The sequence below is a fragment of the Pagrus pagrus genome, assembly GCF_965226575.1.
Source record: "Pagrus pagrus genome assembly, chromosome: 3".
Taxonomy (NCBI): Eukaryota; Metazoa; Chordata; class Actinopteri; order Spariformes; family Sparidae; genus Pagrus; species Pagrus pagrus.
In genome coordinates, this window is record NC_140187.1 from 28,217,487 (window position 1) to 28,242,584 (window position 25,098).

A 25,098-nucleotide genomic window follows, 5' to 3' on the forward strand; every position below is an offset into this window, starting at 1 on the left:
CTGCAAATGCATCCCATTTACTTCCCCACTGTAATCATCCTTTTTAATAGCATAGTGAGACTGCAAACTCATTGCGGCTTAACAGACAGAAAGAGACGGGGAGAGACAGGCGTGTTCATGCGCTCAACCATACACCATAGGACTATAATTTTAATTTGGATATTAAAATGATGTATCCGCTTTAGAGGCCGCCGCAGCCTCAGTTGACCATTTAGCCAGAGGGGGGGGGGGGGCAAAAACAGCAGTGTGGATTGAAGCGAGAGACAGCAACCCTTTAGACAGCCTGTGGCAGTCAGCACCTCCCTGTGCTCTATCAGGGCTAATGAGCAAACATAATTAACGCAACCCAGGCACTAATTAGTCACCCCATCAGATGCAAAACTGTCTGCCAAATACCTGGCAGGTCCGCAGGCACCCAAAAACTGCTCTTCTGCTGCTTTGTGCAGCCAGGTGTTACTGACCACTGAGGCGATGAGACAGCTGAATCATTAGCGTATATTGCAGAGGAAAGGCTGTGGCATTGGTTGAACCACAAGTATCTATAGGGCTGTGACCCCCCACCATCCCTGACCCTCATGCACTTTGTGGTTTGTCTTCAGAGACCTCAACAGCTCAGATAACTTACCAGTAATTGAGAGATGGGTGCTCCCTTAATACTCTGGTGGGCAAGACGGGCAGCTGCTTCAGGTCTGATCTGGCAGTCTCAACACTGAAAAAGAATCGTATACAGATGTTAAGAAGAACAAATGCATTTACCCACAATAACGGGTGTCCTTTCTAGTTATACACCTATACACACACCAAAGCACCAAAATTACACTGTTCATTGATGAAACATGTTATAATGACTAACTCCAGCACACATGAGAATCTCTACATTTAGAATTCAGTCATGACCTTGACTGTTCCAGACCAGCAAACAGACCATAAGGAAAGTAAAGGTAAATGTTTACAGAAAGTCTAAAAATGTGCAGAGACCATTTCTCCACATGGCTGTGCTTTCACAGTGTGGTTTGAATTTCTATCTTAAGGCATGACAGCAATAATTCATGTTTGCAAACCTTTGGAAAAGGTGCAGTGTCAGGATATTGTTTTCATCTTCCTTATCTATAAAGAGTAGTACTGCTTGCCAAGACTTAACTTGAGCTTCACTCATGTCTTGCCAGACTTAATTTATAAAAGCACATGCGGAGCCTTTAAGTCATGGGGAGCCTTTTAAGGGGCCTGGCGAGGGATCTTTTCAAAAATATCAAAGACGTTTCGTGCAGGTTCTCAACAGTAACACACACCACAGTTATTCTATGAACTGTGGGTAAACTGCGTTATATTATTTGACAGATTAGCCAATGATCACACCATGACAGATCCAACAGGTACCGTTCATCTCATCCACAAACCCTGCCAAAAATGTTAAGCAAAGTCTTCAAGCATTGAAACAAACTGGTCATGTTATCTGTACAGACAAATTGTGGTGTTTGTTACAGTCAAGGTTTTTGATAGTCAAGTCTGAGTCACTCCAACATCATGTAGGAGGGAGTACTGGGTCTACAGTGTCTACTGCAGAAAAGTGCTCTGGCTTGGCGGGCCAGTCCACTGGAGACCCGAACAAAAGCCATTCACAAGCACTTGGCAGCCTCTCCCTGTGTTGAAAAGTATTGTACGAGCCCGAGCGCTGTAACAAAACAGTGAGCTGCCTCTGAAGACACAACTCTAATGTGTAGGTCGGATCATACTTAATATAAGCTATTAGAACATCCTCAATTATTGTACCAGCTACAACAACCTCAAGAGGGCTGCAACTAACGACTATTTAAATTGTCGATTAATATGTCAATTAATTGAGGATTAATTGATTGTTTGTTCTGTGTTTTAAATGTCAGAAAATGGTGAAGAATGGCGATTAGTGTTTCTCAAAGTCTGAGACGGCGCCCTCAAATGTCTTGTCCTCAGAAAATATTCACATTTAAGAAGCTGGAATCAGAGAAGTTTTACTCTCTTTTATCATTTTACTTGATTTTTTTAAAAAATAGTTTGCAATTAATTTAAAATGTGACAACTAATTGATGAATCATTGCAGCTCTAAATCTCAACATGACAAAGTAAGTACAAGATGATTTCAGGCCAATGGCCATTTGACCTTAAGTTGACATTTGAACATCAATTTATGTCTTCTTCTTGAAAGGATAATGGAATTTAACAGCCACTGACATGGTGGGACAGAAGCATAATGATTCAGTTATGTGAACCAGCTTACTAAACAAAAAAACAAAACAAGTTGAGCCGCTGCAAGGGCAGAGGCACTTGAATCACTCTTCCCTGTAGCTACCTCTCCTAGGTTGACTGGGTTTTGCTGCCATGGCACTTCGCAGCGTGTTTGATGGCATACATTTTATGGGGAGAGCTGGGGCCTGCCGTTGTCGGGTAGATCTACTCTGCAGCCGCGCTGCTCTGTCCTGTCAGCAATCTGGAATTCATTACTACGTCGGTTATCTCCCCGCAGCCTGCAGCGTGGGGGCAATTCCTACACCCGGCCGACCCAGCCCAGCACAGCCCAGCCTACCCAGTGTGGGAGAGATAATACTCATGTGTCAGCTATTCCACAGAGCTGAGACTTGGTGACTGTGTGGAGGGAGCACAATGAGAGAGCCTGTTGCTGTGAACGAACCACTAACTACAGAGTGCACCTGCAAATAGAACCGAGGGCTAAAAACTGTCTGGGTGTGATATTGAATCATGTGGGTACAATTAGAACACAACTGGCATTTTGTTAATCAAAGCTGATTTAAAATTACCAGCAGTTAATAAAGTGGCACAGACAATGTCTATAGCTTTCTTTTAAAGTCGATTACAATTGTAAAAGAAAGAAAAAATCCCAGCTTGGTTCCTCCTAAACTATTATTGAGCGTAATTAAAGACTTCAATCAATTCAGTAATTTCCTGTGTTTCCCACAATCCCTCTCATCAAGCCTCAGAGAAAAGTTGCAACTTGTTGCGTTCAATCCAGGTATAATCCATTTACCTGCAGGTGGTGAGAGCAATAGCAATTAAGTGTGATCAGTATAGTAAGAGCAAGATGCAATGCAATACCGGCAAAGCAGAGGGAATTCTGTGAAACCTAATGGTGCATTAATTCAATGCACAGCAGGGGGTTGGCCCACACCACCACAATAACATGACTACAGTGAGTCCTCCTGACGCCAACTTGTCTACCATTGGACAGTGGGTCTGGCTCATCCCTCTTAAGGCAGCTGGCTGGAGGAGGAGGAGGTCTCCCTAACTCCTCCACAGCTAATCTCACTGCTTCAGGGCCCTTTACTGATACAGAGGAGACACATTTATATTATATGCTTTATGAGGGGATTTACCATGCCTGTTCTCTCAAAGAAGCAGAGATAAAGGACAGACAGGAATGAGAAATACTGCCACAGGACAGCGGGGATGCATCAGCACAATAATAGTGTTAAATATTGATGCCAGTGTTACACTCTGGCAAGAAAAGTGATAGGGAAACAACTTTATTTTGATGTTTGCTACACATTTCTATACTTTATAAGGGGATTCACTGGGTCGGTTCTCTCAAAGAAGTAGAGATAAAGGACATTGCAGACAGGAATGAAAAATACCGCCACAGGACAGCGGGGGATGCATTAGCAAAATAATCATGTTAAATATTGTTTATTCAAGTGAGAGAAGTCTGAGAATACTAACTTTATTTTGATGTTTTCTACACATTTCTCAAAAAGGAGGAAACAGATTATGTTCCTATAATTGTTGTAAAAGACAGTTTGATCTGGACTCACTCCCATCCTCACTTATTGTACCAGAGTAGTTGGCAAGTTGTCTTTTATTGTGCTTTCAGAGTGAGGACAAAGTACAGCCCATCCCCACACCCACATCATCTGAAAGTTCAGACTCACTGCACACTACACTCCAGGGTGAAGAAGTTTCAAGCCATAACACTGAGACATAAAGCTGCACTAAAGCTGCAATAAATAATCATTAACATTTATCAGGTCTCTCATGCCTGGAAATAATGGGGCAGTTAATGAGCGCTAGCAGATGCAGCCAAGTCTTTTTTTCTTTCTTTTTTTTTTGCGAGAACAAAGGCAACGGTTTGACATGGGTCAAACTGCATTTTCAGCATTGCATGTATCGCCATTCAAAGCATACACGCGCAATTCCTTACAGAGCACATATCTTTGTGTTCACATAAAGGACAGAGAGGCCTTTAGAGGCAAAGCACTAGGACAACACACAGGTTGTGCTGCTTCAACCTGCTCAGTCACTCACTCACTGTGACAGAGCAGTGTTTACTAATCGCAACCAATGCCCTTCACTTCTCTGGCTGGCAAAAAAACAACATACCTTATCAGCAGGTCAAGCCTCTGACAGCACGGCCCACTATGAAAACATTATCTCCACTAGAGAACAGATTAGGGAGGTTTTGTGCACAGTCTCCCACCAGTCTAATCGACCAAATCGAGTACATAAAGTCCATGTATTTGTACAAGTCACATAGGACATGTTTGTGTGATGTATTCACAACAATGTCGGAAAACAACTGCCCTCGTAAAGTTTTATCGAAACTTTAAACACAATGCATCTGCCTTCACAGGAAGACAAATAACAAAAGTGCTCTGATTTAGAGGCAACGCTTGGACCATGTGGATGGCAGCTAGCCAAGCATGGGTTCAGGTCAATGTCAGCAGAGCAAAACCAAGGGAATTATTAACTGAGGGAAGTCCAGCATGAAATACAATCTGAGCGAGTCAAGTTGAACATTAACTCACTATACATGGCCATCATTTATATACTGCAGCACTGACCAAACAACCAGACAAACCAAACCCTGCTCTCCTGTCAGAGTATTAAAGGAAACACTTAATAAATTGGGCAGAGTTTGGATTCAGCTGCAGACACTAGTTCATGAAAAGATTTATGGATGTCTGTGTATATCAACCCAACAAATATCACAATTTTAGAGCATGGAACTTTAAAAAAGGGCAAAACATTGCATTTGTAGATGCACTTTGATTAATGACACTACTGTTCCATCCCAGCCAATGTATCCTGTGTTGCTCACTCAAAACATGTTTCAAATGAAAGGTCAATGACATTTATCTCATTGAGGGCTTTAATGTTTTAATATTTACAACTTCTTACCTGGTGTAATCTCCTTTGGCCTCCTGAAAAAAGGGAAAATAGTGCACTTAGTAAAAGCAGGATAAGCCCAGGCAACACTAACGTTACGTTAATTATCCAGTAAGCTAATATTAGCTACGTAACTTACATATTCTGCAGAAAACGTAACCTCAAACATCAACACGATTTATACAAGTTCACTTAATTTCTCTTAATACTCACACCACCGCAAGTAAGTCGTCAATATTAATATAAAATGGTCAGTTTCTTTAACAATAGCTCCGTCCAAGTGAGCCTCAGGAGACAACTGTTTTCAAACGTTGCGTGCCCCCCGAGCGTCTTCATTCACATTTGAGCTGAGCGACAACATTTCAGTGAAGAAAGCCTGCGACCAACTCTTTCTTACCTGCAATGCGAATGCGGCTAACTTGAAAACATTTTCACTCTCCACTTCGATGGTCTCCTGATGTAAAAAACGATAAAAAAAGAAGCAGGTTTTCAAAAACACATACGCACAAAGTGCAGGCTGTCCGACACACTTGACTTGAGAGAAAATCTTCCCCCGTCCCGTACCTCGGTCCCACCGTTACCGACTGAACCACTGCCGCAGAGACAACACGGTGTTTGAAACTACCCTTGAAGTGACTTCAGTCATGTTTTTAAGCACCTGAGTTATCGGGGCATTTTCTACTGCCGACAAACACACACCAGTGCCCGGGAAGCCTGATTGGAGGTCCTGCCTGAAGCTGCTGTCCCGTCTGTGAAGTGGTACGGTCCGAAAGCAGGTTCAACAGTCTCCGTCTCCCATGGTGACCAGTCTGCTCTCCCCGCGAAAAAAAAAACTGCACTGCAACGTTTGATCAGTGCTGCATTCACGTGCTCCTCGTACGTTTCCCAACTGCCAAATCCACGTTTGGCAACCACCTTTCAGTTTGAACTATGTAATCAAATTGTTTACAGGAAACAATTGGAATCACTAGTCCTGCTACAACTTTTGCATTCCATTTTAATTCATTTAAAAGATACATGAACATGTTAACTCATCGCGCTTAAACCCCCAAACCCCATAAAATCTATATACATTTCCAACAGTCTTGAAAGCATCATTCTGAATAACTTCTCAGGCTCTAACATGTAGCAGTGTGAGATCTTGAACAGTTTAAAGTTGTAAATGTTGTGGGTGCATATTGTTTTAGATGGATTGCAGAGAAATGTATTTACTTAATGAATAACATGTTATTGATCAAATATTATAACAGAGATAAAAAAGGACAGAGTATGAAGTCATCAAAAAACAGTGGAAATATCCTTATCATGCTATACTTACTTAACTTAAAAATGTTGCCTTAGTGATTCTTGTGTAACATAGATACTTTGTAGGAACAACAATAAGCCTAGGCTATCTGTGCATCATATTGAACATCTGACCTTCAACCCCCAGCTGAATGAAATCTGGTTCTTTATGAGACTATGGCCGGTGGCCGGTAAGAGGGATGGCAGATCAATAGTTGGATAAGGCATCTTCTCATAAGCTAATCAACTATTGTGTGCAATGATCTTGAACTGAGGGAAATTTGACAGGATACAAAAAGGAAAAACATAAGACATGAAACACTTACATTAAACACTAGAGATTTAGCGTTCAGGAAGAACAGCTCCACCGTTGTGTTGTCTTTCAAAAAGGTGATCTTCTCGATATAAAACCTGCAAAGAGTTTTTGGGGTCAGCAAGGTTCAGCTGAAACACACTGCCAGTGCAGTTTTATTTGGCAGTCATACAATAGGACCTAAACTGCGTTCTGTCACTGCCACCTGCTGGTCAGGATGAGCCATGATGGCCAATAAGCTGTCAATACACACTTAACCACAAAGTAGGCCACTGTTATTCACAACTCAGTCTGACATGCAAAACACTGACATTACTAATTGTCATTACATACTGTTGTATCTGATACAGCACAAAGCTCGCCAAACCTGGAATACTTGATTCCAGGTTTGGCGAGCTTTTGCAGCGAGAGCACTCACCTCACAAGGAACTTAAGTTCCAAAGGCCCTGAAGTCTTGGAGAAGTCATGATCAAGGACTTTACGATCCAGCTGGAGCCAGTTATTCTGGCCACTGAGCAAAGAGAACACAATGAATCATAAGCTGGAATACTGCTATTGTAATATTTCTCTGTTCTTGTTCCCATCTCTTAAGGCTTATGTAAACAAGGATTGGTTCTAAATCAACCGATCCCTTTAATTAAAATAAAATGTAATAAAACAAAAAAAAACAAAAAACACACACACTACTTGATCTTATATGTTTGGAAATGTACTTACGTGTCATCTATGAAGCACAATCCAAAGTATTCTTTCTCCTTCAGGTTAAAATGTGAGGCCACCAGATCTAACAGCTCACGGGACAACAGCTTGGGCTGAAAGATTGAGATGAAAACACAGGAGTTCAGTCGAGATCATTTGCATGCAAACTCACAAGTTATGTGCTAGAAACCCAATGAAATATCGCAGAAGCTGGAAAACAAGTGTGCACGTGACATTCATCAAACTAAACAATGAAAAAGTGACTGCTTAAACAGAAAAGATCAATTTGGCCTGAAGTTAAAGTAAATAGGAGACATGGGAAATAAGATTGAGGCTTCTTTACAATAATTTACGACAATTTAGGTACATCAGAATAATTTTTGAGAGTACGTGGCAAAATTTTGACTCAGGAGGTTAGCAGAAAGTGTCATGTACCTGAACCAGCAGCTCCAGCTTCCTGCCGTCCAGGAGGTGAACCTGACACAGACGGCCTTCGGTCATCTGCAGGAAGACAGATAACATGAGACATGATGACAGGCACACAGCCTCCACCTCCACCTGTGCCTCTCAACTCAAAGCAGCCCTTCCACTGTTTTAGCCTGAGGATGAAATGGCTGCTGCTCTTTCTCTCGTTGAACAGTGACTCACCTCGCTGTCACGTTTGTCTTTGTGCTGAATGAATAGGTAAGAGGAGCCACTAGGCAAGTGTCCATGAGAGGCCCACGCTCCAAAACATCAAAGTCAATGCAGGAACACCATCCTTATTTGTTTAAAGTGTTAAAAAAAATGCAGCAGTGATATTTCAGCCATAAATCAGCTCTTTATAAGAGCACCATGAATCATAAACAGTCAGAGATTCTTTTGCTCCACACATGCTATTGTATATCTCCCCCCGCACATCCTTCCTCTGCAGCAACATTGCTCTAATGAAACTCCCTGAAATGTCAACTTCCCACGTTATCCTCTACTGTTAAGAAACAAAACTGAAAGACAATGACGTCCTGGTGCAAACTTTAATTGAATCCACACTGCATTGTTTAAGAAGAATAGCTTTAAGATTCATTCTGTTGCAGTCAGCAGAACTGCCTCTCAGTGTAGGAAAAGGTAGAAATTTTATCGTGTGCTGATGAATATTAGTCAGCCCATATTTCAGTGTGTTAACTGCTGCCAACATCCAGCCTCATTATCTGATATTTTAAAACAGTCTTAATGCCTTTGTACAAATTCTGACACGGTGTATATATAAGCCATTGGACTATGGGACTGTCACCATGACTTTATATTTGCATGACTTGTTCATTCAATCCTTTCGCAGCTTGCTTACAGAGAGGTAGATAGGAAGATTAATGCCACCCTCATGTCTGTACAGTTAATATGAATATACCACAAGGAAGGTTGGTTGGTAACAGATTTCATATTATCATATGTATGCAGTCAGATCACAAAGAATATTGATTGATCTGATTATATTATAGTTACACTGTCAATGATTACATTTTTGATTATGTCTTTAAATTGAGCATTTTGTAAAACAACATTTCATGTGTTGCAGAATACCAACGGTACATCTGTGGTTTGTGGGTGTCATTTTGTGTTGATAAGTGGTGGGACATAAGAGCTCAGAGAAGTGGTGGTGACATGTCTCCAGCGTAATTGACACCTATTTTCGTGCCAGTGCTGTTTTTGTAAGGGTAATTTGATTTGACCAGCTGGAAATGCTGAATGTGCAAATTGCATTTTATTTGCATTGGGAGTTTGGAGATTTTTAAAGTGAAAAAAAAAGTATTTGTGGAACTCACATTTTGTGGCTGCATCTTTTTTGTTTCTTGTATAAGTTGCAATATTTTCAATGTTTGAGTTTGAAGTAAAGACGCCCAGTCACAGAATTTACCATGTAAATTGTATTCAACAACTGACTACATTTGAAAGGGATTTGATCCAACAGTGATCAAACTAACTAAATAATAAAAGTTACATAACAATGTTTTTTAAATTTGCTAACATTAGCCACTATAAGCTAGTAATACCAGACCAAGTAAGGTTGTAGCTCTAAAAACCATGAAGGTACTGATTTGAAAAATTGTGTGTTTTGTTGTTTATGAATTCAACTTTTCATTTGTTTCATTTGTGTTATTTTTTCTTTCAGGAGTTAATTTGTCTCAGTTTAAGTATGAAAAGTTCGAGGTCATTTACTCGACCCTTTGATGAATACCACACCATCAACTCACCACATGGATAAAGGCGAGGCCTGGTTGAACATGTCTCATAAAACAAAATAAATCTGCACAATTAAAGCCCCTACATGAATTATTTTAAATTCCTCACATTGGTGCCACCCAGTGGTTGTATCAGAAATAAAACAATGGCAGTGTGCTGAGCATGACAGTTTCCTTGAGAGGGCCAAAGTCACCAGTTTCATCAGGAGCGTTTTATTTTTTACTTGTTCCATCAGAAAAAATCTGAAAGATGCTATTTGATCACACTGAAATTCTCCACATAGTCGCTTTAATGCATTAAAATATGCTTTTTACTGGTTGGGAATTCAGTACAGAGTCAGAAAAAGGGGTGTTGGTCCTGCTATAAAAACATGCTGTCCTATTCCATCATCCTGTGAATCCTCTGTATTATCTTCCAGCGTCAGAAATATTTTACTACTGTTTGATGTCTGGAACCTCAGTGCCGAGAAAACTCTGTGTTCCTGTTGACTGGATGCTGTTTGCTGCCCAGGAATGTGTCCCAGATGCCTTTTATTTCTGTGACTTCAGTGAAAAACATGTGGCATCCAACTGCTTGGCCTCCTTTGTGGAAAGTGGGGGTCATGTTGACGTCCAGCGTGCCCGCAGGACGGGATGACGCCTCCTCGCGTGGTGTTAAACTTCAGTCCGCCAGGACACATTGTTCCCTGCACCGCAACAGAGCTGTCATTTCACTTTTAGACTGCTCAGGCGACTTTTTCACTTTGTTGTTCCACAACGCCCACAACCTCTGTCAGATTTACGGTTCTGTGGGTACCCAACAAAAGGGTTGGGCAGTCACGCTAACTTGCTTTTTCACTACTTCAGATTTCAACACCATCCTACTGACCGATTTGAGCTGCACAACGGGACATTTATTTAGCACCATATCTCAGTGATCCAGAAGAGGCAAGAATCTCTGAAACAGGAAAAACAAAAAAAATTGCTCAAGTTAACCTCCACGAAATAATGTTCTTATTTGATTTGTCTTCATAGGGAAAAATAATTGTGACTGTTAACTACATGCGTGTCATAGATTTTTCCGGGTTAATCAGTATAGTAACTCTTACATAAATTGTTGTCACTGTCCAGGGCACAATTCTCCTCAGCACTCATCTATCAATGCTTCATTGTTGCAGGGCAGTGACATCAAAACACGGAGATAAACACAAAGGCCTTTATTTTACAGTCTGATTTCAGCCTCACAGACAGCCACTGAATTCTAGATTCACCTTCCAAATCTGTGCATGTCACTACAAATCTCTTCTTTTTCATCTTTTCACCGAATCTTAACCCTCAACCACTTTGAAAAGAAATAATTTAACATTAGATGAATTCTTAAAACACTCCCAGTGGAGATGTAGTGTAGCCTTTGATGTGCAGTATTCACCGTTAGGTTGAAAAACAGCTCTGTCAGACCTGCGAGTGCTGCGGAGAGGACCTGAGCTTCAGAGCGAGCCTCCCCATGATAAAAAGAGAGGTCAGGACTGTGTCAGGGAGGTCATCCCCCTGAAGCCCTGTCATTATGGGGCAGAGGGCCCTGATGGTGCTCTTTTCACATGACCCCCAGTCACACTGACCTACTCAGGCTGAGCGGGGCCCACCCCTGCAACTCTGACCACATCTACAACTCAACACCACACCCGTTAACTGGAGGAAACCGCAAGCTGAGTGAAGTAGATACAGAATACTAGTGGACATAATGCATTTACACAGATGCTGTACTCAAAGCAACTACGACAAACTGTTTTTGTTGATTCTGGTGGCCCAAGCAGCTTCTGTCCTCAGAGACTCCTCAATTCATCCTCAACACACACTTTTATGACTCATTTACTTATTTTATGATGGAATCTTGCCCGGTGGCAGGCATTAAGACTAACTATAATAACTCTACAGAGCCAGTCTTCTTACTGACGGTCTTGTTTGCTTTGTCGGTCATATAGAGGCATCAGTTTAAAACTGAGACTGTCTCATAACCACATAAAAGTTCCTTGTGGTACGTTTAAGTGTCTGTACTTGATTATTTCCATTTGATACTACCTTTACTTTTACCCTAAAACATTTCAGAAATGCTGTATGTTTATTCCAGTGTTGGCCTGTTCCATGCAATACCTTGAATACTATCAATATCAGATACCATTTTTTTATACCAAAGGGTAAGAATTGACATTGAGGGCATAAAATGTTAGATTTTTATTAAAAGATAAATACAACAAGGCTGTAGTGTGTGTTAAACACAACAGCATCTACGTTTAATTACTTCTGACCATGGTAGAGACAGAAGAGGCAGCTGTGCGTGTCAACTCGCTGTCAGAGAGAAGAGAGAATGAAAAAGTGCAGCTGGCCTCGGTGTATCGATACTGACACGGCTTCAAATAATCAGACTTGATATGTATCAATATATTGATATTCTTGACAACACTACTGCATTTAACAGCTATAGTTATGGGTTACCTTTTCAGATTTACAAAGAAAACACATGGTTGGTTTATAAAATATAAAGCAGTTGCAATTATCTACACCTCAACCAATGCATTAACATATGAGCGCAACAATCACGTCACAAGATGATTGTAGTGCTCATATGCCAATGCATCTATAATATCTCTTCCTATATTTTCACTTTTTTCTGTTACAACTAAACCCACTACTTAGATCACTTAAATTAATAAACAACAAAGAAGTAATAAGTTTACGAATCATTTTCTAATGACTTCTATATTGGTAGATATTTGTACCCCACTGTCTATTAGTGTAATATTTTCCTACTTTAATTTATTTTTCACGATTTATTATTTTCTTACTTTATGTTTTGTACATATATTTATTTGTATTTTCCTTATTTTGTGTCCTTTATCTAGCTTTATTTTCACTTACATTTGTTTCATACAGTATGTGCTACTGATCTGTTACCTGAATTATTTGTAAACTGCTCTCTTTTTCAATACAGAATTTTTAAAACAATGCATCTCTAATAACGATCCAGAAGCAATAATAGACAACAGACAAATAGACGAGGGGCATTCTGCATTGTGAACACTTTTACTTTTGGTACTTTTTGAGAATATTCTGTTGAGCTGAAATTGGGAATGCAAGACATTTACTTGAATCTTTTTATGGCATTGCTACTTTTACTTAAGTAAATTCTTTGAATACTTCTTCCACCACTGTGTATGTAATACTGAAGTGAAAGAAAGCAGTTTCTGGTAAGTCGCATAAAGGTTAAAAGGATCTGATACTTGTGTTACACCTGAGAAAGCAACAAGAAACTCCGGGGGCTGGTTGTTGTATTTTCATACCTGAGAGAATTTTCTTTTTAAATGTCACCTTGTCGATTTCTCTAGCATTTTTCCACCTTGTTGCAGAGCTGATGATGCAACAATAAGGCTACCTGTTATGTAATACTGTTTTGGAAAAACAGTTTTAAACTTAAGTGCCAACAATACAGAAGACATTTCCACAGCAGTGTACTGGAAAAAATCTGAAAGAGGAAGCTCGACACTTTCAAGTTAAAATGGGACACGCAAGTTAGGATGTGTTGTTAACTGCACAGGCGGTGCTCAGGTGTTCCGGCAACAATGCATTTCAAAGACAACTTTGAAAGTTCTCCTCTTCAGCCAGACAGTGAGATCAAACGGCCGGTCACGCTGTTTGCTAATGACAGCCATATGTGCTGGGAGAGGGAGCCTTGTTAAAAACAGCCTTTGTGACTCACCAACAGGGAGCCTGTGCCTCTTCACGCTCACACAAATAAACACATGCACACAATAATGAGCCAGATGAGAAAAACTACTGACTCACTTCACTCGCAGGGAAAGTTAAAGGGAGATTAGAGGCAATACGCCATAAAAAATGCAATGGATAATCAAAGAAATCCACCTGGCACTGGCATAGGTATCATCAATCAAACAGCTCGCTATATTTAAACTCTTCTCGAGGAGATGCCATACCTGGTAGCATTTTCCAATCCTGAACCAGACTTCTAGCAAGCGTCTGCATGGCATCAGCCCACGGTTGTACCACCTCCTCAGGGTCTGATGTGCCAGGCTCCAGACGAGCTGGCTGCCCGATGCCACCAGGTCTTCCATTCCACGTATGATGTTCACAGCCATGGCTAGCTGCCTTTTGTCTCTTTCCCCCACTGATGACACCTCACACTTTCAGAACCAGGAGGGAAGATGGATGTGCACACTACTTTGTTTTGCTCCAGAGCAACAAGCTGAAAGGAGCATCTACACTCCAGCGCACACACACACGGTCTACTGTGTCTCCCCCCAGCTGATGTAATGTCAGTGAGAGTCGGCGCTCTGGAGAGGCTGGAGCGGAGCAGCGTGCCTCAGGCTTGGTCCTGGGCCTCGGTCCAAAACACTGCCTCATAGAGTGCAGGGGAGGGCAGGACAGAACCACGAGGCCCCTGCTGCAGAGGCTCCGTCTCCCCTCCACATAAACACAGTTGTATACAAACACGGAAACACACTCCGGCTGGCCACTCAACCTCTGAAGCCATAAATATTTCCTCACAGACTCGCAGCAAAATAATGGTGAAAACTTTTTTTTTCCTAGCTGCAAAATAAAAAAATAAAAAATGATGCTTGGCTCGAATGACTTCATCTTTTATTTTATTGTTGACTTAAGCATGTATTTCAATTTCATTGTTTGAAAAAGGGTGTGGGAATGGTCACTTTGTCTGGGATGTGGGAGCGATTTCCTGACGAGACGAGACATCCCCCGCCCTTTATTTTCTGCAGGAACACTCAAAATAATTGCTCCTGTTTGGATCAGCAGAGATAGAACTGACAGGGCAAGAAACCAAAAGTGAAACTGCAGGAAAAAACACTTGGAAAGGCTTTGAAGTAACAAAAAAAAAGATAAAAAAAGAAACGCGCTTGTGACTCCAGACGTCTTCCTTTGTACAGCTGCGATTAATAAGCAAATGTCGCACACAAGCTGTACACCTGACTCAGGAAAACACGACTCAGTTCCCCGTTACAGAACTTTCCATATGTGCTCAGTCATCCTACACTACACAGGCAAATGATAAACAAAAGCGCCCATCACGAGCAGCAATGCATGTAATTGCTTCAGTGCTTGCAGTAATGTAAAGTGTAAATCCACTCCAAAGAACACATGTTGGGGATGAACATATCAATTACCACGCCTATGGAGGCAGTGAACTGCTTATACAGCTGTGACACTGGGCTTTTATAAAATATGTGATATCTGATGAGCAAAACTCAAAGAAGAATATGGATGAATCTTTAGCAGGAACAAAAACCTTTGTACTGCACTTTCAAAATGTGTGTTTCAACTGACCTTATGAGGAACTCCGTGTGTTTCCACCACAGGGACCAGGGGGTCAAGTTCAGGGGAAATTATTTAACAGTCCCTGTTTGGGCGGGTAGTACTTTCTGAAAGTACAGGAACTCGCAGCATTTTATGTCAGCTACCCTTTTTTTTGTTTTTTTAAATCTGCAGCCTCAAACCAGTTTGGTTTTTGATCATTGTGCTTTGACACATCAACGGAGTTACAGACGAAAGCACAACGGATGGAACGACAGCAACGTGTCAAAACAGATTCATTTTTCATTCGTCAACAGACTAATTTGCCTCATCTTTGCAGGTCTTTCAACCATGGTGGAACTGAAATGCTGACAACAACAGGGCTGAAGGAACCCTCTTAGTTCCTGGGACCAAAAGTTCTGGGTGCTCCATTTAGAGGCTAAAGAAATCCAACATTTTGTGCAGTATGCTCATCTGCTTTCTTGCCATACGTAGATAAGAAGACTGATAACACTCTCATCTAAGTACATTAATTATAGAGCCAGGATACAGTTAGCTTAGCTTAGCATAAGTCAGAAAATAGAGAGAAACAGCCAGCTTCTTGTCTTGTCGTCAGATTGAGGTGGAGACTACAGGAAGTGACTGACCGCACATAACCCCTTGTAAAACCACTGTAACTGACACTGCACTGCCAGAACCTGCGTCTTTTATGCTCACACTGTACGGATCAATCGACAGGCTGTGATGTGGGTGCTTACGAGGAAAATGGACATGAATATATGATCTTGCAAATCCATCTCGCCAGGCTTCAAGCTATGCATTTGTGGCTGAACACAGCTGTCGAACCGTGCACCGTCCTTTGAGGAACTACTGGCAGCGACGGGCGGGGTTTAGGTGTGACGTACACAAGAGAAGCAACTGTTTGTTTCAAAACAACAATGGTGGCTACTTAAATAGTTAGTGTTGCTGCTATAGCATCAGTTATATCAGACCTGGAGAGTGTATTTCATTGACAGAAGAGCAAATAACAACACTGAAGGCTATTCTCAATGGAAAAGATGTTTTCTCTCAGCTGGCCTTGGTAATAGTTTGATTTACCAACTGCTTCCGCTGGTGGTGGCGCTCTCCTACTGCTGATCTCCTTGTAAGTAATTTTTGAAAGTGCCTGTCCTCTTTTGTGAAACAAACCATTTTGTGAAACAAACCAGCTGGAGCATCAGGTTAGTGCGCTCACACTCAATGTAAACACAAACACATCGTTTTTTTTCTCGTTGACAATCCCAATAAGTTTTATTCAAACAAGACCACCGCATCCTCTAAAATGTTAACAGAAATTAAGAAGGAAGAAGTAAAATATGGAGCCACAGATGGCTGGAAGATGCAGACAGTCACAACACTCCAGTTTTAGCCACAACATGTAGATACCATGCACACCTGCTTCCAGTCTTTGTGCTAAAATAATCTGACATGCTGCTAGCCGTGGCTTCATTCCTACCATAGAGACACAAGAGTGATTTCAGTCCTCTTATATAACACTCGGCAAGAAAGCGATTGAGTGTATTTGACAAAAATGTCTAACAATTGAAATGAAACAATGAAATTCAATTAGAATAATAATAAACAGCATTTGACCAGAAATCATACTGACACAGCACATGTGCTGCATCAAAGGGAAACAGTTTGATTCCTCTCGTGTCATTGTCACTGTCATAACGAGATTAAATACTATCAATGTTGTAATCCATCACGCGTGAACTGGATTAGGTCTATTTCTAGAGGACAGGATTCATCATCAGAGACCCATTTTGAAGGTATAGATGCACCATAACCAGCTAACCATGATAACACGGACAGATGCGTGAGGCCACAGCTGCCCGAAGCGACAGCGGACGAGACAGCCAAACATATGGTGGACACAAGCCGCCGGTGATCACACACATGATCGCCACGTGTGTAGAGCGTTCTGGTCCACATCACGTTAATAAATGCAGGGTTTCTGATGCATCTGGCAGCACAGTATTCCTGAGTTGAGCCCACATAAAATATGTAAAAAATATCTGCCATCATTCCAACACTGGTACGATCACTCAAGAGAAGTCTCATTTGGAAATGTGCGATTAATATCCAATTAAAAGTAAGATTTTAAGGACTTAAATACATTTAATGGCTGAAACAAAGTCTGTGCGGTGTAGTCGAACAAAAAAAAATACAAAGACTGACTATATTTCAGTGTAAGGGCATGCAGGCATTGTCTCTAGAGTCACGCACACTTCTTGTGAACACACACACACACACACACACACACACATATTCAGACATATGCCAAATGCCTGCAGGCAGCAGATAATCCCAGTTGATTTCTCCACTCTATATTGGGGCTTTGTGGGGTGAAGATGTAGGAAGGCGGAGTGACCCCGGCTCGAATCAATCTGTGGGAGTCTACGCTCAGACAGGGCATCCCGGGGGAAAGCGGGAATTAACTGTCTGTGCTAACTCTGAGAGGCACACAGTAAGCAGCCCATCTGATCCTCAAGTTGTTCACGTCTCAGCACCCTCTTTAGCATCTTTTACCGAGAATATCATGACTACCTTCTCTTTCACTGCTCTTTGGCCACACAACACCTGACATATTACCACCTTATGAAAGTAGATATGTGGAACAGGTCAGCTTATAGTCGCCTCTTTAAACATCCAGTAGACACACTGTTCACTAATATTCACTCTCCTAGCTCCATTAGGTCTCTACCAACTCTTGGGGGAAATATCTTGGTCTTTAGCTGCTAGATTCTCCACTGTGTTCTCTCGCCAGTCGCTAACTTTGTCTGCTTCTGACACACCAGGCTGACCGTCGGCCATCGGTAAGCACCCGTGGCCCTAGTTTTTACGATATGTCTCGTTCATTTGGCACTTGTTGGCAGCTTTGTGGCTGATTGAGCGTGTAGAACCTGCAGCTCAGCCCCTTGGTGAGACTCATCACTCTGATTGGCTGCAGTAGTATTCATGATTTCAAGCATTTAACTTAGGTTCTCATTTTTCTCCTCTGCCTCTTCACCAGTGCCACTTTTTATCACATATTCTTGATAAGAGATGCTAAAGTAGCGATAGTGGTGTCAAGAATAGCTTAATCAGAAAAACGGTTCGTACAGCCACAATCCCAAGTTTCCCTTTTTAATAACGAATACAGACTACTGCTACCTGGTGGGATGGAGAGGTATTTCCTCTCAGACAGGCGCATAACAGCAAGCTGGTTGGACGTCGGCTGTAGTCTTTGCGGTGTGTTCGAGTACAACTTTTTGGCCAAGACACAAGTGACATGACACAACAGTCGGCCTTCGTTGCCACTAGGTCTTTGATGTCGGTTTGGAGTGTGTGGGCCATAACAGTACATTTTTACACAAATGGAGTCCATGACCCACGACAAAAGGTTCAGTATACACTTTGCTTTCCTGCTACTAAATTCTCCACTATGCTCAGCAGCTAGTCACAGACGTACAGTGGTTTTATTGGATTGGATATTTTCTTTTTCTGCTTTTTCTGGAAACAAGGCTGATAAGGAGGGGAGGGGTAGAGTGAACCAAAAGACGACTTCTGTGGACCTTAAAAACAAAAAAGAGTGGAAATACGCTAAAATTCTCCATAGAACTGAGGGGAAACTGAAAAGTCACTATGAATAACTGCTTTTACATTAGACATTGTCAATTGATCCATTGTTATTATTAAAATATTCATGATAGCAGCTTTAAAATGTATCTATTAAAGGTCTAGTGTGTAGGATTTAGTGTTGAGGTTGTAGAGCGCAACCAATGAAATACCCCTCACCTAACCCTCCCCTACAGCGGCCGCTTAAACGCAAAGGCCCTCTGTAGAGCCAGCGTTTGGTTTGTCCATTCTGGGCTACTGTAGAAACATGGTGGTGCAACATAGGACTCAGTGGACTTCTTCATTTCAGGTGATTATGCGTGAAAACCTAATTATGAATATTATATCCAATTTCTGCCAATAGATCCTCCTAAATCCTACACACTAGACCTTTAGATAATCAACATAATAACCACTGAGTGATCATATACAGGTTTTTGTCCTTGATGACTTCACAATGACAATTTCACACTGAAATGCTCCAGCTCTAAAGGCCAAACGAGTTGTGTTGTAACATAAAGGAGTATATGTCTGAGACATGGTTCCTCTGGGGGTAGATTGCTCTTCTTAAATAATGTCTTTTCACAGGCAGAGTCCATTGCCTCAGTATACATGGCTGCTGTCTCCCTATCTCCCCCCTCTCCCTGTCTCCAGCCTGGCACCACGGCTGTAAACACCATGACCTCACACCGTGGTCCGTCACCCTCTCTGATGTCACTCTGGTGTGACTCCATTTCTCTACACAAGTCACGTGCTGCACACAAGAGTGTGCTCACTTAAAGGCTCATTCTTTTCCAAGCTGTTGTTACACTTTCCCCCTCAGGCGGAGTACAATCAATTGTTGTGGAAGTGCAGCAGTGGCTGACACACTTAGTGTTCACGCTGCAATGCCCCCTCATAGCCAGCAGATGGGGGAAATCGAGTGTCTCACAGTACCCCTTGGGGACAAAAACGGGAAATCCATTTGGAAATTGTTCGGGAAATTGTTCTGTCTGGAGGGTTTTCCCATTACCTTTAAGCCAATGTCACACCCTTTTTCCCTAATATAAGGGTCTGGATTGAAGGTTTAATAAGAATACTGACAGGCAGCACACTGACTGCTTTGTTCTCTCCCAGAAGTTGAGTATTAATAGGCCTGATTCTGTTGAGGATACAAGGCAGGGCATGACAGGGGCAGCCGCCTTGCCAAGATCATCACAGTTCCTTGTCCCTGGGCTGATTTCAACATGGGATGGCAATTATCTTGTACAGTAAGTGGTAGATTAATTATCTAAAAGGGGAAGGCCTCCGAGTGATCGCAACAGAGCCTGAGCAGGGCAGGCAAACAGCTGTCATCCACACGGGCCTACAGCTGACGAGCCATGCCACATACTGAGACTGCAGCTGACACGCTGAATGGAAGACATTCTGTGCAGTATGCCTGACACACACCGCATAACACGCACACACGCAGGACTGTTCAGCCCCAGTTATAACGTCCTTGCCTCACAGGACCCCGGCTGCACGCCTGTCAAACTTCCTAACTGTCACTAGCGGTTAGAAAGGGGACAGGTGGACACAGCTGTCAGATATCATGGCGCTCGACAGGAGGACGATTTGTAGTCATACATCATACATGAACAGATTAAGGTTATAAAACATGAAAGAGGGCAATTTCCGGTCATGCATGTAGTATGTCCCCCTTTTAATAGGCTTCGCTGCTGCAAGCCTCATGTGCGAGTACCCAGGAAATAAAATACTGTGCCTTCTGCCCGGTTTTCCTGTCGTTTGTTCTCTCCTTTGAGAGCATTAAATCAACACAAAAGGAACTACAAATTTAAAACAAGTCCACCCTGAGGCCTTCAGATTTGACAACCGTGCCAGTGAGAGAGAGGCTGCCATTATACATCTTGACAGAAATTGTCACTGCATCTGTTTGAAAAACCACAAGACATCTTAATTACAGCCAATTAACACCATGTGATAAAGCTCCTTTTGGCGAACGAACGGCGAGACAGAGAAGCTTTTTGTGTGTAATTCGGCGGTACAGTCAAGCCCAGCTTTGTGTGGCTAAGCAGGGGGTAGAAGAAGAAAAGAAGGCAGGGAAAGAGGCAGGGCTCAGGGGCTTCGGGCTGCAACCATCCACCTCTTGGCATGACGGTTGGGTCTGGGGATTTGGGGCCAGAGCCTCTTCTGCATACGGGACGGCGCTCAGAGGCTCGCTGGAGGCCACAGGCCATGACAAACCATGTGCGTGTATAAACCAGATGCTTCGAAGAGGAGGAGGTCAGAGCGGGGGAAGCGTGCGGGGGGCAGAGGCCGCCGTGTCAGCCAGCAGCCGCACACTCTCTGCCGCGACGAAACGTTGCCCCCAGGGGCCGTGATTCTGCCCAGACATTTCTTAGAAGAAACATAAAGAGCCTGTGTCATTAGCTTTCAATATCATAGCCAAGTGATGGAAAATATGAATGGCCGCTGTTGACATCTCCACAGGCGTCCAAATGAAACAAAGAGATAGCAAGAGAGATGAAGCAGGGGAGGGGGAAGGGAGGAGACACCACCAGTGAGGGGCTATAATGAGCCTTGAGGCGATGGAGGGGGTGACATTATTACAGGGAAGGAAAATCATTTTAAACTGTTTGGCTTCTGGAGTCTAATAAACTGTTCTTGTGTCTAAAAGGAGGAATAAATAAGAGGGAGTTTCAGTTCAGGAACTAAGGAGCCGGGAGATAAAAGCATTCCCTTGCTTATGTTTTATGGCATTTATGCGACAAACTATCGTAGTTCACTAACAGTTCACTGTGAATGACAACGGGACAAAGCTGTTTTCACTCAGCGCCATGGTGGGAAGTAGACTGTAAATAAAATGTCAATGAATCGAAATCTTCATCTGTTCAATTTCCATCCATCATTGTGATCCTGCCCAAGGGAGCACCTTCTCAACACTGAACCTCAACATTTAACTTAAAGGGACAGTTCGCCATAAAATAAAATAAAAACATGTGTTGCCTCTTAACTTTTATTATCTATCTTAATCAATTAATTAGTTAATTTGATGAACTATTTATCCATTTAGATTGTTTTGCTGTGAGATGCCGACTTTTGGAAACTCAACAGCAATGTTTCATGTACTACAGCTGCTGGCACCATATAACGGCTTTAGTGGCTAGCACCATCCTAGTTCCCTTGACAAAAGGCCTATGGGGTTTTTCCAATTGGATTTTGGATTATTGCGGATAATAATCTCTGTGGCAAACACAAGTTTATGATACTAAGGGTTTTGTTCAGTAAGATAATCTTCAAAGATGAACACCACTTTTATGATTTGTGAAGCCTAAATTCAATTGTTGGTAGTAAATAGCTAACGTTAGGCTATAAATGAACAAAACTAAGCTTCTTACTACACTATACACTCACACATGAGTCTTCCTGTGTGGGGTAATGATATTTAATGCCCCGACAGCTACTGTAGTCTCATTTAGCTAATGTTACTTGTCAGCAACCATCTTTTTAAAGATTATAAACACTTTAGCATTCACAAGTGGCGTACTAACTGACATATTTTCTGCTGTAAAACAAAACAGGAAAATCTCTTGAACCTGTGTTAATCACAGACTTTGTTCCAGGCATCTAACAGAAAGGCCATTCAAAAAAACCCACTGACCTCGAGACCAGGGAAGTGAAAAAATGTTTTTATTCAGGTTTCAGGATTCATTCCTGTGGCAATTTATGGGCACAGTGGGGTTTTCAGGTAAATGCTAATATTAGTATGCTAACGTTCACAATGACAATGCTAACATACTGATGTTTAGTAGGTTTGGTGAAGACAGTGTTCACCATCTTAGTGCACAGAGGCTGATGGGAATGCTCACTGAAGGCTGACTGACCTGATGATGGTAGGCTACGAGACGAAAAGTCAAGGCATGACCAAAGTTATTACAATTCATCCCGACTGGGGACGTTAACGTCTGAACCAGTTTAATTGGCAATCTGTCGAATAGTTGTTGACATTTTCTATGCTGGACCGAAGTGCTGGGCCAACTGACAAAATGACAGCATTCCCCAGAGCAAAGATATTCCCCGTTTGGCTGTACAATAATTGTGTAAAATCCTATTTGTGGATGTAAATTTTGATTTCTGAGATGTTTTGTATAAACTCTTGGTAATCTGATTTTAGAACTGGGTAAATTGTCTCTGACACCAATAATGTATGTACCCTGGGGTTTAATCCAAATCCAAAATGATATTTGAAATTCTCCCCTCAACAGTCATGAGTCACCCCCTGCGAGGGTAAAAGCTCCCTTCAATCAAACCATCACATTTCCATCCCGTGTAGACACACTCAAGAGTCTAAATCCATTTTGCAGCTGCAATCTGTAATTAGCAGAGTTCTGGCACTTGATATCTGCATTTAGATGATGTACAGTAATGAGACCCTCCGGCTTATCACTCTAAATCCAATTTACCAACTAGATAATCAGATGAGTTACATGGCCTTATCTGTGCAGATAACATGTGTCTGAAAACACAACTGATCCAGATACTGTATTTTGAAATTTGCACTCTGCAAGCCAATGTGTTGTACAGACACACTACAGAACCTGGGTGGCACAAGTAGGCATCCCTTTGTAACAAAAAGTGTATAAGCTGTCAGAATCAAGCCACCAATATGGCAAAAAAACTCTATTTTTATCCTGCTGTATAAGTACAAGAGCTCTCGATGGGCTGAATGCTTTCAAAGGTTGCAGCTCTGTCACAACGATTTCAAGAGGTGCCATGAAGTGAAGGTTTGGTGAGCTCACTGGGAGTCAAACAGGGATTGTATCATTTTGTAGAGCAAAAGAGCCTCAAAATGGAGCATCTGTTCCTGCTTTACTGCTGCTGGACCGTCTAATTCAATACTTTATACTGTTGCTACACCATCGCATATTCTGAAACAGCTGCCACGCGGCAGATGGAAAACATGTCTCACTGCTTTTCAATATTTAATTGGTTAGAAAAGGCACCACATGTGAACAAATTAAGTTTTAACCGTACAAATAGTCTCAGCAGACGAGTTTCTGTGGAAGCACAAAGTCACAGGCTGACCCTTAAATTACATAGAACACAGTTTCATGGTCAAGTAGCCTAAATGGCAATGATGAGGACAGGCTGTCTCTTCCTGTGTCGCCCCAGTAGATATTCATCAGCAGTGGTGGTTGTTAAACAATGAAGATGCCCTTTGATTCTAAGCAACCTATGCCTTTTGTTTTGTTTTGATTCAGAGACCCTTAGTGGCAGAAATGACATAATGTGCATTCAAAGATATATTAATCAACATTTTATGAGGTTTAAATGGCTGTGTAATGTAAAAGTATCCCTCAAAACAAACCCCCAGAATTATTGCCTGATTCTGCAGTTCCTCGCAGCCCTGCAGAGCTTTTCAGATGCAGCAAAAGAGACAGTGTTTTACCAGGAGTTGGTGGAGACCAAAACAGAGCTAAAACTAGAGTAAATACTGAACTTGAACTCATCAGGTGGATAGCAACACTACAGCAAATCAATACAAATGTTATCTTCTGTCTGCTGGCAAATTTAAAAATTACATGAAGTGGCAATGTTATGTCCATATCTTTTAAGCTGACCACAGAAAAAAAAAAAAAAAAGAACACAAACTAAACTAAAAAAACATTAAATGCTGATTTAACTTTGATATACTGCACAGTGTTATCACTACAGAGAAAGGCAGCATTTAGAATAAACCTTCTCTTATCTCCTGGAAATGAAATATTTATATTCTGCATGGTCTCGTCTAATTACTGATGCTCTTTGATAACGGTGGCAGCTTTACAGTAGTCTGTATCCAGATCATTGTTACCAACATGCACTGTAAGAGCTGTATCTGGGCAGAATTAGTGTCACAAGGGGATGCTGGTAATTTCGTTTGAGCCATTATTACGGATCATTATTCATCTGGACACTTAAACAAATTACCGGGGGTCAATGATATTAAAGGGACATGCTGTATAATGTCAACCACAGCGCAGTGAAAAAAGGCCCTAAGTGCTTCAGCTGGTTTCATATGAGTTTGAGTTTCATAAAATTAGAAACTAACGTAGCAACTAAAATCAATGTCTTACTCATTTTATCTCACAATGATGTATAACTGAGAAAAGCAGCAAATCCTCATATTTGAGAACCCAGAGTAATATTTATTTGCCATTTTGCTTGAGGAAAGAGTAAATTATCAACATTTATTATCAGCACTACTGTCAAGTCATAGCTTCCAAGCCCTATCTGGTCTGGAAGACATAGATAAATGTATTTTCACATGTGCTAGCACCACCATTCCTTTCCAGCCTAACCAACCACCGCCATCCCCTGGGGATACAGTGTCATCTTTCCTCACAGTGTGCTTGACACCTGTTACAGCTGTGCCCTACTCACCGCCTTCATATCAGCTTTCTGTCAGAGTTCAGCGTACAGTATCACTGAACACTGTCCTGACATCAGCTCCTGCCCACTGACTGACTGTAGCTG

General features: G+C 41.8%; 1 protein-coding gene across 3 annotated transcripts in view; it reads right to left on the minus strand.

Annotated features, from left to right (window-relative positions):
* frmd4ba (FERM domain containing 4Ba) overlaps positions 1-25,098 on the minus strand; it is a 50,889-nt gene that overhangs the window by 17,664 nt on the left and 8,127 nt on the right. The window contains exons 1-8 of one of the 3 annotated variants that reach the window (XM_084347942.1): positions 13,632-13,949; positions 7,883-7,948; positions 7,466-7,560; positions 7,167-7,259; positions 6,762-6,846; positions 5,549-5,605; positions 5,164-5,186; positions 626-709 (exon numbers count right to left, since the gene is read on the minus strand). In XM_084347942.1, coding sequence (XP_084204068.1) covers positions 626-709; positions 5,164-5,186; positions 5,549-5,605; positions 6,762-6,846; positions 7,167-7,259; positions 7,466-7,560; positions 7,883-7,948; positions 13,632-13,793 — 665 coding nt within the window. In that variant the 5' untranslated portion in view covers positions 13,794-13,949. Of the gene's footprint in view, positions 1-625; positions 710-5,163; positions 5,187-5,548; positions 5,606-6,761; positions 6,847-7,166; positions 7,260-7,465; positions 7,561-7,882; positions 7,949-13,631; positions 13,950-25,098 lie in introns of those variants that run through there. The other 2 variants (XM_084347943.1, XM_084347944.1) reach the window with 2 other exon arrangements.